At 53.2% G+C, this 15,281-nt stretch overlaps 5 protein-coding genes across 5 annotated transcripts; 3 read left to right on the top strand and 2 right to left on the bottom strand.

The window, feature by feature from the left end:
- Positions 1–62: 62 nt before the first annotated feature.
- On the top strand, positions 63–1,353 carry BKA58DRAFT_457248 (acyl-CoA N-acyltransferase; the record flags this gene model as incomplete). Its single annotated transcript, XM_046174625.1, has 2 exons — positions 63–736; positions 927–1,353. Exons 1-2 carry the CDS (start codon positions 531–533, stop codon positions 1,351–1,353), a joined length of 633 nt encoding a protein of 210 aa, XP_046024855.1. The 5' UTR covers positions 63–530.
- A 1,497-nt stretch (positions 1,354–2,850) lies between these two features.
- Positions 2,851–3,630, bottom strand: BKA58DRAFT_384230 (uncharacterized protein). Its single transcript, XM_046170247.1, has one exon. It carries the CDS (start codon positions 3,605–3,607, stop codon positions 2,999–3,001), a length of 609 nt encoding a protein of 202 aa, XP_046024854.1. The 5' UTR covers positions 3,608–3,630; the 3' UTR covers positions 2,851–2,998.
- Positions 3,631–7,071: 3,441 nt separating this feature from the next.
- Positions 7,072–9,776, top strand: BKA58DRAFT_169061 (uncharacterized protein). The gene has a single exon (XM_046165132.1). The coding sequence runs from the start codon at positions 7,359–7,361 to the stop codon at positions 9,657–9,659; it is 2,301 nt and encodes a 766-aa protein (XP_046024853.1). The 5' UTR covers positions 7,072–7,358; the 3' UTR covers positions 9,660–9,776.
- A 1,488-nt stretch (positions 9,777–11,264) lies between these two features.
- Positions 11,265–14,724, top strand: BKA58DRAFT_338237 (uncharacterized protein; the record flags this gene model as incomplete). Its single annotated transcript, XM_046168287.1, has 4 exons — positions 11,265–11,431; positions 11,476–13,908; positions 13,968–14,082; positions 14,127–14,724. Coding segments are annotated over exons 1-4 (3,228 nt in total), but the record flags the coding sequence as incomplete, so codon positions are not given.
- On the bottom strand, positions 14,633–15,235 carry BKA58DRAFT_169053 (uncharacterized protein). Its single transcript, XM_046165131.1, has one exon. The coding sequence runs from the start codon at positions 15,108–15,110 to the stop codon at positions 14,859–14,861; it is 252 nt and encodes an 83-aa protein (XP_046024851.1). The 5' UTR covers positions 15,111–15,235; the 3' UTR covers positions 14,633–14,858.
- Positions 15,236–15,281: the final 46 nt, after the last annotated feature.

Below are 15,281 nucleotides of genomic sequence, written 5' to 3'. Positions count from 1 at the left end.
CTCGCTAAGTGTGGACGCCGTTATTCACTCTGGGCCAGCCGAAAATTGCGGCTACATCGCAGGGTTTTCGCTGTCAACTCTATTGCGGTCAGCGTCGAGAGGTTGAGTCGTTGGACAGTTGTTGCTCTAAAGTTGGTGTAAGATGGCGAAGGTGCCACATGGGTGCTAGTGACGGAAAGTTAGAAGGACGACTTCAACCGGCAGTGGTCAAAGCGCACCGTCCGGCAAACCTTATGAAGATGCGCCATAACGACGAGGAACATACGCCTCTACGACTCATACGTGTAACCGTTGGAAAGAAAGGCGCGCCATATCGACTTCGGAATGATTGATACGAAGCAACCAGCCTTGCGGAACAGGGATGGTTTCCGTCGGAAAGCATCCCACTCCCAAGCCTCACGATAACGATAACGTATGATTGGGCCAAACGCACCAACGACCAAGAAAGATACATCTACGCAGCAAAAGCCATATACAATCAACCCACAATCAGGACCCAAACATTATAGAACATAAATTCACATTCTAAAATGCACGACCCCGTCGCCTCCGCAAAAGCCCAAGAAGCAACCCACCAATACGCCTTCCGCCCCGCAACCCCCGCCGACATACCCTCCCTACAATCCATGATCGCATCCTCCCTCCGCAGCTTGGGGAAAGGGTACTACACAGAAGCCGAGCTCGATGGCTCAATAGGCTATCTCTTCGGTCCAGATTCCGTTCTCATACAAGACCAGTACGTATAGTTCTAATCATAATCATCGATTATAAGGCGTCCGTCATCAAGTGTCATCAAGCATTATCCGTTTGCGGAAGGGGGATGATGTACCCCTCTTTTCTCCATTGCCAAAGATCAGACGCCAAAGACTTGATAGTGGAAGGGCAGAAAGAGAATGCAGGAGTAGTAGGTTGATTATGCCACACAGAACATACTACATCCTCCACCCCCTCTCCTCCCCAAGCACAATCTGCGCCTGCGGCGGCTGGTCCTTTCGCAAAACACTCTACGGCGGCGACTCTGCCCCTTCTCCTTTGCGCATGCCAGAAAAGCGCGACCCAGCCGTTGACCGCGCGAGCATACGAGCAATCTTCACGAGTCCGCAATATGCACGAAAAGGCCTGGGCACGATGATGATGCGGCATTGTGAGGCGAGGGCGAGGGAAGGGAAGGAAGGTGAGACTGAGGGTTTCAAAAAGCTGGAAATGGGGGCTACGCTGAGTGGAGTGCAGTTGTATGAGAGGTGTGGGTATGTGAGGAGTGGGAGGGTGGATGTAGTGCAGTGTCCGAATGGGGAGGGGATTAGGATTTTGCATATGACCAAGGATTTGGAGGAGGAAGACGATAGCACTTGATATGAGGCTGAGGCTGGGAAGTGGAGGGGAGTTGGTAAAGTGTAGACTTGAAGATGCACTTTGCGAACCGACCCCCCTGCCACGATCGTGATGTGAGCTGTAAGCGAAATCTAAGGGAACCCGTGGTACAGTACACGGCGCAATAATGACCCATGATAACGCCTTCCTGTACGCTGGTGAGATGCGGTGATGTGTTGGCAAAGAAGCGTGATCGCCGCCGCTTCGCGTTAGCGGATGATGGGCGCCTCGCATTAAGGCACCCGATCGGGCGTATCTACTGCTTGTGGCGCTATGGTGCGGTCTTGATTGGGGTATTACAGGGTAGAGCAGGAAAGGGAAATTGAATAAGGCGTCGGGTGTGCATGTATATCAAGTATGCGAGATCGTCCGGTTGTTCAAGTATACGATCTCTGGTTCTCTTCGACTTTGTCACGCGTGACTTTGTTATTATTCGGCGCCGATACTTGGATTGTCAGCATTACCTCACGGACGAACCATATATCAGCAGCATGTCCGACCCCAAAGCAGCCGCGTTGTCAACGGCTGTTGTCATTATCACCGTACCATCGGGCACGTAGTCTCGCCGTCAGCGTCGATTCGATAGAGCCAATCTACGTGGCTCGTGGCTTCAGAGCCTAGCCATCAAACTTGCTCACCGCGGACGAGAACAGTCTCCCCGAGACTTGGAGCACGTGCGAGTCCGGGGGGTGTCACTCTTTTCCGGACAGGCGATGACATGTGAAGTCCCTCAGATCTGCCACGCGGCTGCAAAGGCCAATGGCACGCGGTTCAATTACCAACACAAGGCCAACCAGACACCCACCACTTCGATTCGCGCGGTCTGCCAGCGCTACCAAAAGCGAGCGGGACTGAGAGCATTTGGACGTAAGAAGGGGTCTAGGCGGAAGCGCTGGCAAGATTGTGTAGTAGCGATGAGAGTCATTGGGACATTTCGCAACGACTTCGAAACTTCTAGAGAGCATGTTAGACACGGTATTACTTGAGGAAGCGGCGGGAAGCAGAAGTGTAAAGCACTTTTTTTGGGGGGGGGAGAGTAACTAGGATATGTGATCGCAGAACGCACCAACGCAATGAAACCGAACGCATCCGGCCCCGATGCCCAATATCAATTCCGCCGCATCCCCCCAGTGACCCTCCATTTTGTTGTAATCCGAAAAGGAAAGAAATTCAACGCAAGCAGTGCACATGAGTCAAGACTCGTGTTCCATAGCTACCCTCCGGTTAGACCAGAAGCCAGCAACGCAAGTCATGACAGCCAGAGTATCAAAGAGTGAGGAGGAGGCTTTGTGCTGTATCTCCATGATCGTTGGCTGTGTGCATGAGTAGATCCGTACCGTATCGTCTATGTGTCGTAACTCCAAACCCAAAAGATGCGAAGAACTCCATAGGAAGCTAAAGCCCAGAACATAAGGGAAACAACCGGCATCTCACCGGGAAGAGGATCGATTTGGCCACAGATAGGTCGGTGACAGTTGTAGTAGCTAATAGTCACATTGGTTGGAAGCTGGACGTGAGCCAAATCGATGCGAAACCTGAAGTGCTCCAAAGATGAAAGCTGACCTGCAGACCATGATGTAGAAGCGTGAATGCAACAGGGAGAGGCTTCGTGCGTGGAAGGAGGTCGTTATGACTCCAGGAAGTCGTCCATCTCCTTCTCCAAGCCCTTGTTCCAGAGGTACTCGTGGTCTGGCTCGATATGGTAGTCGACGGGGAGATAGACGTCTTCCATGGTGGGGATCTTGCAGACTTGATCCATAGGATACTGCTCTATGGCGGGGAGCTGGTTCCACATGAGGCCTGGAGGACCTTCTTCACGGGGAAGAGGAAGGAAGCGACCAACGCCTGTCTTGGCTCGGTCATCACCTTCCCACTTCATCTCAGCCATTGAGGGCCACGGAGCGATCTCGTCCTTGCCGTTCTCCCAGTCGTTGCACCAGATGGTTTGCTCACCTAGAGCGCGGCCGTAGTTTCCGATCTCTTCAAAGTTGCCTTTTAGACCGCACCTAGTGAGTGTCTTCTTGACGTCAGAGGAGATGGAGGAGGATACGAAACGGGCGTCTTCCTTGCTCTTAACCTGATTTGCGAGCTTGCTCGCCTGCGATGCTAGCATAGCCTCCTTATGAGCAACGTAGTCGCTAAACTTCCACTTTGAGACGTCAGAGTTCTTGAAGAGTCGGCGCATTGCATTACGGATCATGAGGAACTCTTGCTGGACTTGTGCGTCTGGGGACATCCATGTGCAGGAGTTGCGGAAACTACCTGTACCACCACCACCACCTCCTCCTCCTCGACCGTTGTAACCAGCTCCGAATCGATTGTTGCCACCGAATCCACGACCAGGAGGACCATAGACACTCGGTTCGTTGTGTTGCTTCTGTCCGCGCTGATAAGGGTTAGTGTAGCGGTATACGCTACCCTTGTGGAGATCAACACCACCGCCAATGATAGCCAAACCGTTGAAGTTGAGGTTCTCTGGGCTGACAGGACTGTTGGGAGTCTCAAGACCATCGCCGCTGGAGCGGACGTCAGAGCTCTCGTCGTGAAGAGTATCACCGCTAGAGTCGGACGTTGGAGACGTAACCTTGGTAACCTGGAGTTCTGGTGCAAAGGCCTTGCTGGGTGTCGCGACTGAGTCCCCAGTTACGAATTTGATGGGATCGACCATAGAAGGTGGCATTGAAGGAGGTGGTGTAGGAAGAAAGATAGGCGCTGGGGCTGTGCAATGTTTCAAACCCTAGAGGTAAAGACCAACGGTATTCAACTTTGCGTGGGGCTGTAGCGTGTAGGTGATGTGTGGATGCGGTGGAGAACAACGATGTGTTGAGACTGTAATTTGTAGGTCTGATAGAGCCAAGAGTGGTAAGGGTAGGAGCCCAAGCGGTTGTGAGAGACTGGATCAATCTAAGTACCCCGACTATACACGAGGTTCAATTAGCAGAGATTCACTACACGTGCACTGGTTCGGGTCAAAAGACAGCGTCATCGCCTTCGCGATGGTGGTAGAAATGAGTTTGCTGCCCGAACACTTGATACGCGGGGTGAGGTAGATAGCGCGGATACTTCAGTCATCTGCGGGAGACCAGTAGACGAGGTTTGAGTCGACACCGCCTCGAGGTTTCGGAGAACGCTGCATTGATATACAATGTGTTTGTCACGTACCTGAGAGTCTGGGCCTTGCAAGTGCGGGGTTTACAGGATACCTGGGGAGATAGTGAGGCGCCAAGTTGTTGAACCCGAGCGCTTGTCCTGGACCTCAAAGTGAGCGAATGAGGCAGGCCTGATTGCTCATATGAACAAGCTTACGCGAAGTGTAGTTGGTGAGTTGAAGGAAATGTCTCGTGAAGTCTTGGTAGAAGAGGTTTACCGACAGAAATGTGTGTTATTGTAGAGTTGAGAAGTTGCCTAATATATGTCTTAGCTGCCATAGGGCCTGCCTAGCGATGATAGAACGGTGAGAATGAGAGCGTACGTTCTGCGTGATCGAAGTTATTATTCTCTCAGCGGTAGCCTGCGATATGGGTCACCGGGCTAAGGTACGTGTTCACCTGCTCGACCAGCGGTGTATCGAGCGGAGTGGGGACAAGGATGCGGTACGCTGTCGCGAGAGCGGTAATATTGGAAAGCGATTGCGGTCTCTTCGGTTGTGCGCTCTCCAAACTGATAACAAAGTATAGGACGGGAGGGGACGATTCGGGCGAGTAGTAACAAGTGCGGTCGGTTCGAAAGTGGAGGAATCTGATATGTACTGCGAGTGGTCAATAAAGTTACGTCACGTCAGGCAATGCAAAGTGCGAGCAATTGAGAAGTTCCAAAACGAGTATGGCGCGATTGTAGTGAACGAGTGGGCAAAGAGGAGTGGGTAAACAAGTGGTAATTTGCGGTTGGTGGGGTAAGGTGAGGTTTCTCGTCACCGAGCACGGCCTGCACGGTCGAGTTGCAAAAGCGACGCCCGGGCTCATCGTGGACGCGGAACGTGCTAGAAGCTCGCGTTCACCTCACCACTCTCCGGATCTGACCTGACCTAGGCAGATCGAGAACAGAAAACGAATGACGGGTAGCGACCAGCGCTATCAAGGAGAGGCAAGCGGACGATAATCATAGACGGTAGACGAAGAACAATATACGAAAGGGGATTGGATGGAGAGATGATGACGGCATAGGAGACAAAGGCTCAGAGATGAACTGTTGAGTGTATGTGCTGGTCAGCAGGAGACAAGAGGAAAGCGCGCTCGGGATACGACAAGTGCGTCCGACATGAGGAAGTGACTGCCAATGAAGGTTGTTGACAACGACAACCTTAGCAAGACTCATGCATCGTCATCTCATCCAGAGGCGTGTCGCGCTTCGGAGCAGTGACTTCGTACCATATAACTATGAAGAGAAGTAGACATCAGCGGTTTAGCAGTGATTAGATAGACATCCATCAAGGGAATGCATCTCACGGAGCAGGTTCTACATTGAGAGACTCAGTTATGCCACGTAATCTAACATATCAGCAACCTTCCAGCGGACAAGAGAGAGGTCAGAGTAGGTAAGGTGTAAGATAGGTTGACTATATCAGCGGTGTGGTAAAATCTATGGTGGTCGCAGTATTGAGCTCCAAAGACATGTGATACGGGAGGCAAAATCGTAAGCGAGAGTACTCGTATTCGTATGTACAGCATGGCCATGCAGAAAGACGTCGGGCATGAATATCATTGTTGGCGTTGATGCAGTACAGAAGAATATGTCGAAACGGGATGGAGGAGATGAAGTTGGGACGACAGGGACGTGTTTGAGCCTTCTTAGCGAATGTGGCTTGATTGGACAGAGTCAATCGGGGCAGGAGCGACCGGCGCATGGCTCCACACCAGCGCTACGCCGCAGCCACGCATGCAACTTGGCGTATTGATCAGATTTGTGGCTACGGCATCTTCACGGTCAAGTATGACGGCGCGTCATTTGAGCGCTCGTGCTATTTTGGAATCCACAGAATGCGCAAATTCTGGCGACACTGTTGATGAAATTCTTGGGTGGAAGTTGGCTCTTTGACAGCTGCAGAAGACCAGACTGGGTATGACGTCTTCGCTAGCTGCAGAAACGCGAAATCAAGGCATGACGGCGCCACAGGCCTTCGGACAGCCGTGCGGCGACGTGTTGCTACATAATGGCCGCGTCGCGCATCTCTCCGCGCCTTGAGCACCTCCTCTGCCATCGACCGACGTTCAGAGGTCGTGTTCCCTTGCGCTCGACAACCTTCTCACGCTGCGACGACCCCAGACGTCACGAGGTCGTGCACCTGCCTTCCTCCACCGTCTGCGGGAATATCGCACGCCAACGAGCGCAAGCCGTGGAACAAAGGACACCCGGCTCGACTTGCGACAACCACTCGAGGCCAAATCGGCCCAAAATAACAGACGCTGGCAGTTAGATCTGTTCTAGTGTCTTGTTTTGGGCCTTTCTACAACTGACCGGGTGACTGGTCGGGAGTGGCTTGCTCCACTTCTGCGGGCGCGTATTCTCGGGCCACCACCTTTCCTAGATTTGCCTGTTCTAACTTGAGCCTCACGATCGTGTATGCCCTGCTGAAACTCTCTGGTCGTGCAAGCCTCTTCTCGAGGTATCATTGGTACCTGGTGGGGAGGCCTGCTACTGGTCCTCGCTCTCTCGCGGTACGTGGATTCCAGTCATTTTACCCTAGTCGCTGTGAAGTAGATATTCACAGCGTTCTTCCCCACTCCAGTCTTCTTCACCTTGCTGCTTCACTACCACCTTTTCCTATTGCATTGTACGGAGCGTTGGGGTTTCCTATTGTTGTCTATTGTCTTCACATCGCAATACTTCGCTTAATACTTTTCCTACGTCGCTACCTTGTCTCTGGAAGACATTCATGATCTAGCTGGCCTACTACTACGACCGCACTTGTTTACTGCTTCATCATTGATCCTGAACCTCAGAGTCTAATACGCCAGCCAGACCACGTTTCACAGCCATACTCCTTCGCCATGGCTTCCTCTGCGAACCAACAGCAACTCTTTCCACCTGTGCCTCCATCTATGTCCGCTGGCGATAGTCATGAGATGCGAGACTACTACCCATCGCAAGATGCACCACGACCTACAATAAACCAGACACCAAACTTCAAACCATACCTCGGCCTTCGAGCTAGGCTCTCACAGATATGGATCAATCGCTGGACGATCCTACTGCTCCTAGTCCTTGTGCGACTACTCATCGCCATCGCAAGCACCGACGCAAGCCTCGTTTCCGCCCGTCGGGAAGCCCTCAGTGCTTGCACCCAAGTCGAGAACATCGGCAGCTCCATGGCCTCCATGCCCCACTACATGGCCAAGGGCGTCAACGAAATGACAGCTTCGGGGGTTGAGAAGGCAATCAGTGGCCTCATGCAAATGCTCGAAATGAGTGTCACTGGTGTCGAAGAGATTATCCTCTTCGTCATTCACATGATGACAAGTACCTACCTCTGCCTAATCACCCTCGCTGTCAGCGGCAGTCTTCACGCCGCTGTAGAAATCGGCGAAGCTATCAACAAACAGCTCGACGAGACTATCGAGTCTGTCACCGAAGACATGGGCGACGCCGTCAAGTCCGTTTCCGACGGCATCAACTCCATCATGGACAAGATCAACTTCAACCTTCCGGGATTCAAAAAGCCAGAAATCAACCTGGACGACCAGATCAAGAAGCTCAAGGCACTAGAGATGCCTCCCGAGATGTCAGAGGGTCTCCAGAAGCTCAACAACTCTATCCCGACCTTCGATCAGGTGCAAAACTTTACGGATGGTATCATCCGCCTGCCTTTCGAAGAGGTCAAGAAGTTGATCCGCGGGATGGACACATTCGAGTTCGACCGTACAGCTCTTCCTGTGCCACAGAAGGAAGCACTTACCTTCTGCTCCGACGGCAACTCGATCAACGAGTTCTTCGATGATCTGATCGAGCTGGCCTACAACGCACGGAAGATCGCGCTCGGTGTGCTCATCGTTGCCGCCATCCTTGTTTGCGTCCCGATGGCGTGGATGGAGATGCGCCGCTACCGGAGGATGCAAGAACGTGCCGCTCTCTTCGCCGAGGGTCACGATGCTATGGACGTCGTCTATCTCGCGTCCCGGCCAACATCTTCTGGCATCGGCCTGTGGTTCGGCAGGCGCTTCGGCTCAGCTCGTCGACAAGCTGTCATGCGCTGGGCCTGGGCCTACGCCACTTCCATTCCCATGATGTTCTTGATCTCTCTGGGCATCGCTGGTCTCTTTGCATGCTTCTGCCAATACCTCTTGCTCAAGGCCATCGAAGACAAGACCCCAGAGCTCACGGATCAAGTCGCTGACTTTGCCGGAAAAGTCGTTGAATCGCTAAATAACGCGTCTATGTCATGGTCTAACGGCGTTAACGGCGCCGTCGCTGACTTGGATAACACGATCAATGATGACATTTTCGGCTGGGTAAACACCAGTACGACGGCAGTCAACGACACTCTCAACGCCTTTGTGGATCAGATGAGCACCACGCTCAACGACACGTTCGGTGGCACTGTACTTTACGACCCGATCAAGGAAGTTCTCAATTGCCTGATCGGCCTGAAGATCGCCAGCTTCCAAAGTGGCCTCACTTGGGTCCAAGAGCACGCGCACGTCAACTTCCCTGGCGTCGCAAACGACACACTCTCTATTGGAGCCCTTGCTGAGCAAAGCGACTCAGGCTCTGCCAACCAACTGCTCGCTGACCCGAACGGCAAAGCAAAGGACGAGATCACCGAAGCCGTCGAACGCGTTATCGACAAGCTGATGAGCGGTATTCAAACCGAAGCGCTCATCTCCACCGCCTTGATTCTCATTTGGCTCTTCATTGCCCTTGGCGGCCTTGTCTACGCTTCGACCCATCTCTTCCACCGTGACGATCCAGAACTCGGATGCAATCCCTATGTCGTCAACCCCGCTCTCGACCGTGAGCCCAAGCCCAGCGCCGATTACCCCACCACCGCGCCGCCGCAATACGTGCCCAACGACTACAACGTGAACAAGGCAGCACCATACACGCTCGCCCCCCGGCCTTTCTCTACATTCGAATCTGGCGACAATATCGAGCCAGTAACAGAGAAGGTTGGCCGAGTTGGCTTACGCGCGGTGACCGACTCCGCACGCCCAGGGCATCTACGCACAAGCAGCCATGGCCAGCTCGCTGATCCCTCACCAGCCGACGACCGCTCCGGTCCGTTCTCCGACCCACATCAATACACTCAGTCGCCCTATCCGCAGGAAAAACAGCAGCAGAACCCGTTCATATAAGATCCATATTTTGTCGAAATTACCCGTAAGCCAGTTGTCGACCACCTGACCTTTCGGCTTGCCTTCTGCGTCAACCGGTCAACGACTGGTCTTACTATTAGACAATCCTGCGAACCTGACCGACCTGCGATGAGCCGTAATTGCTCAGACCGAACCTTGTGTTTGAAGTTTTCTTTTCCCCTTCCTTTCACGATGATGCGATAACACGCTCTCTGGGGAAGGGGTTCGGGCACATGCATACCGCGTTGATGAAGCTTGCTTCTCCGCTGTGCATGTGTCGGTGTTTTGATTCTTACATTTTGGCCCTTTGCTCAATATACCCAAACCACGATGTAATTTTCTTTGTGTTTATTCGTTTGCGTCACTGCTCTCTCTTGCGAGTGCGTGTTGGATTGATATCCCCTCGTCGCCAAAAGTTTGACAGCGAAGCTCTGCAGACCAACTACTTTTGTACCTTTCCATTACTCTCCTTGCTACCCGAGATGTTTTGTGTGTTTGTCTGCAGATGTCTTTCCATCAAATGATGAGGTTTTGTGTATATCTCCTTGAGTATGTCTGTCCCCGAGGTCCCTTACGCCCGATCCTCTGTCCAGCCCTCCTACATCCCCGTTTCCCTTGCCCTTCATTCCCACACCTAGACGCTGTATCGCCGCCGCACCCCGCCTCGCCGTGGCTTGCCCGCTTGGCGCGCTGCACAGGTGACCTCTTGGTGTGCATGATGATTGTGGTTCGAGGCCGCGACGGGGGTAGTGCTGTGTTTGCTGGACACGAACCGGCAATATGTGGATATGACTCGCTCATTCGCCACGCCCCTCCGACTCCTGTTTTGGCTCACCAGCCCACTTCTGGCTTTGTATGCTTTGCACCCGTTGCTTGTGGCTGCGTGTTGGGGGTCAAGAGGAGGGGTTGATGTGCTGATTGGTAACAAGCGTTGTGCTTTCCTCCTGTTTTCCTTTCTTCCAGTGCTTTTTCGAGAGGACCGCGTTGGGAGAGATGAGGAAGATATGTTGACGTTGAAAGCCGACATTTTTGTGTTTGTTTGTACGGGTGGAAGCATCCTCGTCCCTCTGGATGAAGGGTTGGTTTCTGCTGTGTTCTTTCTTTAGAACCGCCGCTTGAGTTGATCCTGGAGGCGCTTGCGCCCGGGACCTGTTATTGCGGGCGTTTTTCCAGGATGTTGGTGGTGGTTGCCGGACGGCCCGATGAACCCACTCGAGTGGTGTGTCAATGGGTGTGAAAAATGAGGGAGAGATGGTCCTGCCACAATGTACGCATGATGGACCAAAGGTAGAAATTTCAAATATCCTCCCTTATCCTGTTACTGCACAGTCATGTTTGAAGTTGTTTTCCCACTCGCTCAACCAGCAACACCCACTCTCATTCTGTTTCTCGCTCAAATGCCTATTAACCGGGCGAGCACCTTAGATAGATTAGATAGATTATCAATGCAAAGCATCTGATCTCGATATTGTCTTTCAAACGTGGTTGTTTGTATCTGTTGATTGAAGCAGTCAAGTCGCCCAGAGTAATGTGGCTGCACGTGGCTGGCTGGACCCTGGCCAAAGCTCCGCGGCAATGACGATGACCGCCGAGCTCCAGGCGCATCCCATGCACCCATGGAGCCTGCAGCAACCGTCGCATAGCGGCATAACCATGGCCAAATGAAGTCGCAGTCGATACAATAGCCATAATGCTCTCTGCATTCACCGCCCGACCCATCGTCGAGCTCAAGCAGCGCGACAAGTCAAAGATCGAGTCCATCCTCGCATATGGTACAGCACCCGCCTGCAGCAACTCCCCAGCTTACTAACACGAGCAGGCGACCGCGTACTTGTCGGCTTGAACACGGGCGCTCTGCGCATCTACCGCGTAAACGACCAGATTGAGGATGTAGAGCCCGACCGCAAGCAGAACGGCGACCCGAACGGTGAAAGCGAAGCACCTGCCACGCCAAAAGCCAGACCCGCCGACCTCCTACGCGAAGAGGAGAAGTTCTCCCGACGCCCGATACAGCAGCTGGCGATTATTAAGGAAGCGAATATTCTGGTCTCGCTGTCAGACAACTATGTCTCGATCCACGACATTCAGACGTACCAGTTGCAGGAGAAGCTCGAGAAGACACGGGGTGCGACTACGTTCGCTGCGGCGAGCAACATCGTCAAGGACCCTTCTACTGGCATACCTTCTATCGTGAGCCACTTGGCTGTCGCGGTGAAGCGGAAGATCATACTGTGGACATGGCAGGACATGGAGCTGACGGGTGACGCGGTGGAGATCTCGCTCATTGCTTCCGTCAAGAGCCTGACATGGGCGACAGGCACCAAGATAGTCGCCGGAATGGACCCTGGCTTCGTAATGGTCAACATCGAAACGCAGGAGGTTCAGGATATCATCAAACCAGGCGCGTTGGCTGAGAACGGGAGTCAGGGCGGAGCACGCTTCGGCGCAGTTTCGTCGTCAGGCATGGGATACATGGGCATGGGCAGTTGGGTCCCCAAACCGCTCGCGACACGGCTTGGAGAGGGCGAGATGCTGTTGGCGAAAGATGTCAATAGCCTTTTCATCGATACAGACGGGAATGCCCTTGAGAAGCGGCAAGTGCCCTGGCATTCCGCCCCCGAGACCATCGCATATTCCTACCCGTACATGCTCACACTGCTACCTCCCGCGAAGGGCAGTCTGGAAGTCAGGAACCCTGATACACTGAGCCTGCTACAGACAATCGCACTACCCAACGTCAGCTTCCTCCACGTACCGCAGCCAAACATCAGCTTAGCCCACGCCGGAAAGGGTTTCCTCGTCGCGAGCGATCGGTCGATATGGCGAATGGGAGCGCAAAGCTATGAGACACAGATTGATGAGCTGGTTGCCAATGGACGCTACGACGAGTCGCTCAGTCTTCTCAACATGCTAGAAGATACTCTGCTTCTTGACAAGGAAGAGAGAGTGCGAGAGATACAGATCCTGAAAGCCCAAGCCTTGTTCGACCAGAGGAAGTATCGCGAGGCCATGGAGTTGTTTGTCGATGCAAAGGCCCCGCCTGAGCGCGTCATCGCAATGTACCCCAGGTCTATCGCTGGCAACCTAGCACCGGAAGAGAGCGTCAAGGGTGATGGGAGTGTGGCGGACGAGGAAGAAGCAAATGGAGAGAAACCGACGAAAGAACAAGAAGAAAGCACGCCGGCTCCCGTGGCCACGATCGGGCGGTCGATGATGGGCCGGTTTGGAGTCGGAGGCCATAAGAAAGTCGATTCAGACGCTGCTTCTATCCGCACCAACTCGGCCAAAGACGATACCATGGAACCGGCGAGTGTAAAGAAGAGGCCAACCGACCCCTCCCAGCCAGACAAAGCGGCCGCAGAGAAAGAGTTCAAAGACTCTGTTCGCGCTCTGCAGTCTTTCCTCACTCAATGTCGCGTCCAAATCAAGCGCTACATCGACACCGACGGCAACCTCAAAGAGCCTCTGCCTACACCTAGCGGCAGCCAACTCGAAGCCGAAAAGCCACCGTTCCACATCTTTATCGAAGAGTCCTCGCTCCAATCTCCTGTAGATTGGAAAGCAAAACTGCTCGAAGTGGCTCAACTCGTTGACACAACCCTCTTCCGCGCGTACATGATTGCGAATCCCAGTGTAGCCGGCTCCCTCTTCCGTCTCCCCAATTTCTGCGAACCAGACGTCGTACAAGAGAAGCTCTACGAAACAGGTCGATACGCCGATCTAATCGACTTCCTGCACGGCAAGAAATTGCATCGCCAGGCCCTAGAATTACTCGAGAAATTCGGCAAGAACGAAGCCGACGAGGAAGTGTCCCCCGCACTACAAGGACCGCAAAGGACGGTAGGGTATTTACAGGCTCTGCCCCCTGAACTCATCGACCTCATTCTCGAATACGCGGAATGGCCGCTCCGCACGGATCCCAAACTCGGCATGGAGATCTTCCTCGCTGATACCGAGAACGCTGAGACACTGCCTCGCGACCGCGTCCTCGAGTTTCTACAAAATATAGATTTAAAACTCGCAGTCAGATATCTCGAACACATTATCGAGGAGCTGAATGATTTGAATGTGGATTTCCACCAGAGGCTTGTGGATTTGTTGTTGGAGAGGTTGAAAGCGGGGGAGTTTGGTGAGGGGGAGGAAGGGCAGAGTGAGAAGAGGGATTGGAAGGGGAGGTTGGAAACTTTCTTGAAAAAGGGGAATGCGCAGTATAATCGGTATAGGGTGTTTCAGCAACTTCCGGCAAATGGTATGTTGATTGCCGATATGACATGGAGGTTGGAAATTGCGAACGTTTGCTAATGAGAGGTACAGATCCTGATTACTACGAAGCGAGGGCTATCGTGCTGAGTAAGATGGGAAGTCATAAGCAGGCATTGGCGATTTACGTCTTTCAGTTGAAGGATTACCAGAAAGCTGAAGAGTATGTCCTTCCATTCTACTCCAACATACTTGCCTACCATCGAGCAACATCTCACTAACACAACCACCCAGATACTGCAACCAAGTCTACACCGCACCCCCTACAGCAACCTCCCCCGACCGCTCCCCCCAAGCAACCCGCGGCACAATCGAAGACACGGAACTCTCCATCTACCACGTCCTCCTCTCACTCTACCTGCAACCCCCACCGCCCCACCAACCAAATTGGCCCCCAGCCCTCGATCTTTTATCGAAACACGGCGCTCGCCTTCCCGCAGCCACAACCCTTGACCTCATACCACCTACCCTACCCGTTAAGGACCTAGAATCCTACTTCTTCGGCCGCATCCGCAACGCCAATTCCCTATTAAACGAAGAGCGCATTGTTGCGCATTTGAGGGGTGTGGAGAAAGTGGCTGTTGAGGCAGCGGTGCTGCTAGGGAAAGAGGATAAGCTGGATATGTATGGCAGGAAGGTGCCTGGCGGATTGAATCGCAGGGTGGTGATTGATGAGGAGAGGCATTGTGCGGTTTGTCATAAGAGGTTTGGCGGGAGTGCGATAAGAGTTTTCCCGGATAATAGTGTTGTGCATAGTGGGTGTGCGAGGGGGAGTGTGGGTGTGGGTACGGGTGGTGGTTTTGGAGGTGCGGTGGGGAGGAGGACGGGTAGTTCGGGGTGGCGGTAGGTGCGGTCGTGTCGTGTGTTATAGTCCAGGAGGAGGTTGTGCTGGTGTGTATATCCTTGTTATAAGAATGCGCTTCTCAATGCAATCAAGCCTCAGTCTTCATCAACGACTTCCTCGCCATAAGTCTCCTCGTCCTTTGCGTCGTCGGCGGCTTTGTCGTCGGCCATTTTTTGCGTTAGGAATGCGTTTACGTCTTTTTGCAGGTCCCTGAGCGTTGTAGAGAGGGTGTCGAGATAGGCGACGCGATTGGTGGTTGTGGGTGGTGAGGCGAGTGCGGGGAGTTCGGAGGTGAAGGTTTGGGGGGACGAGGTTGGGGATGTGTATGTTGCTGTTAAGGAGGGCATGCTGAATGGTGGGATTCGGTGATTTGGTGTGATGGTGTTGTGAAAGTAGGGCTCGATATGCAGTTGGTTGTTTGAAGTTGATGGATCTTGAATTGAAGATAGGCGGGGTCAAGCGGCTCGGGGTGGAGACAGCACGGCCACGCTACGTCGATCCATCAACGGCGCATGTAA

The sequence above is a fragment of the Alternaria rosae genome (genome assembly GCF_020736505.1).
Source record: "Alternaria rosae strain MPI-PUGE-AT-0040 chromosome Unknown BKA58scaffold_5, whole genome shotgun sequence".
Taxonomy (NCBI): domain Eukaryota; kingdom Fungi; phylum Ascomycota; class Dothideomycetes; order Pleosporales; family Pleosporaceae; genus Alternaria; species Alternaria rosae.
This window is presented reverse-complemented; position numbering and strand designations above follow the sequence as displayed.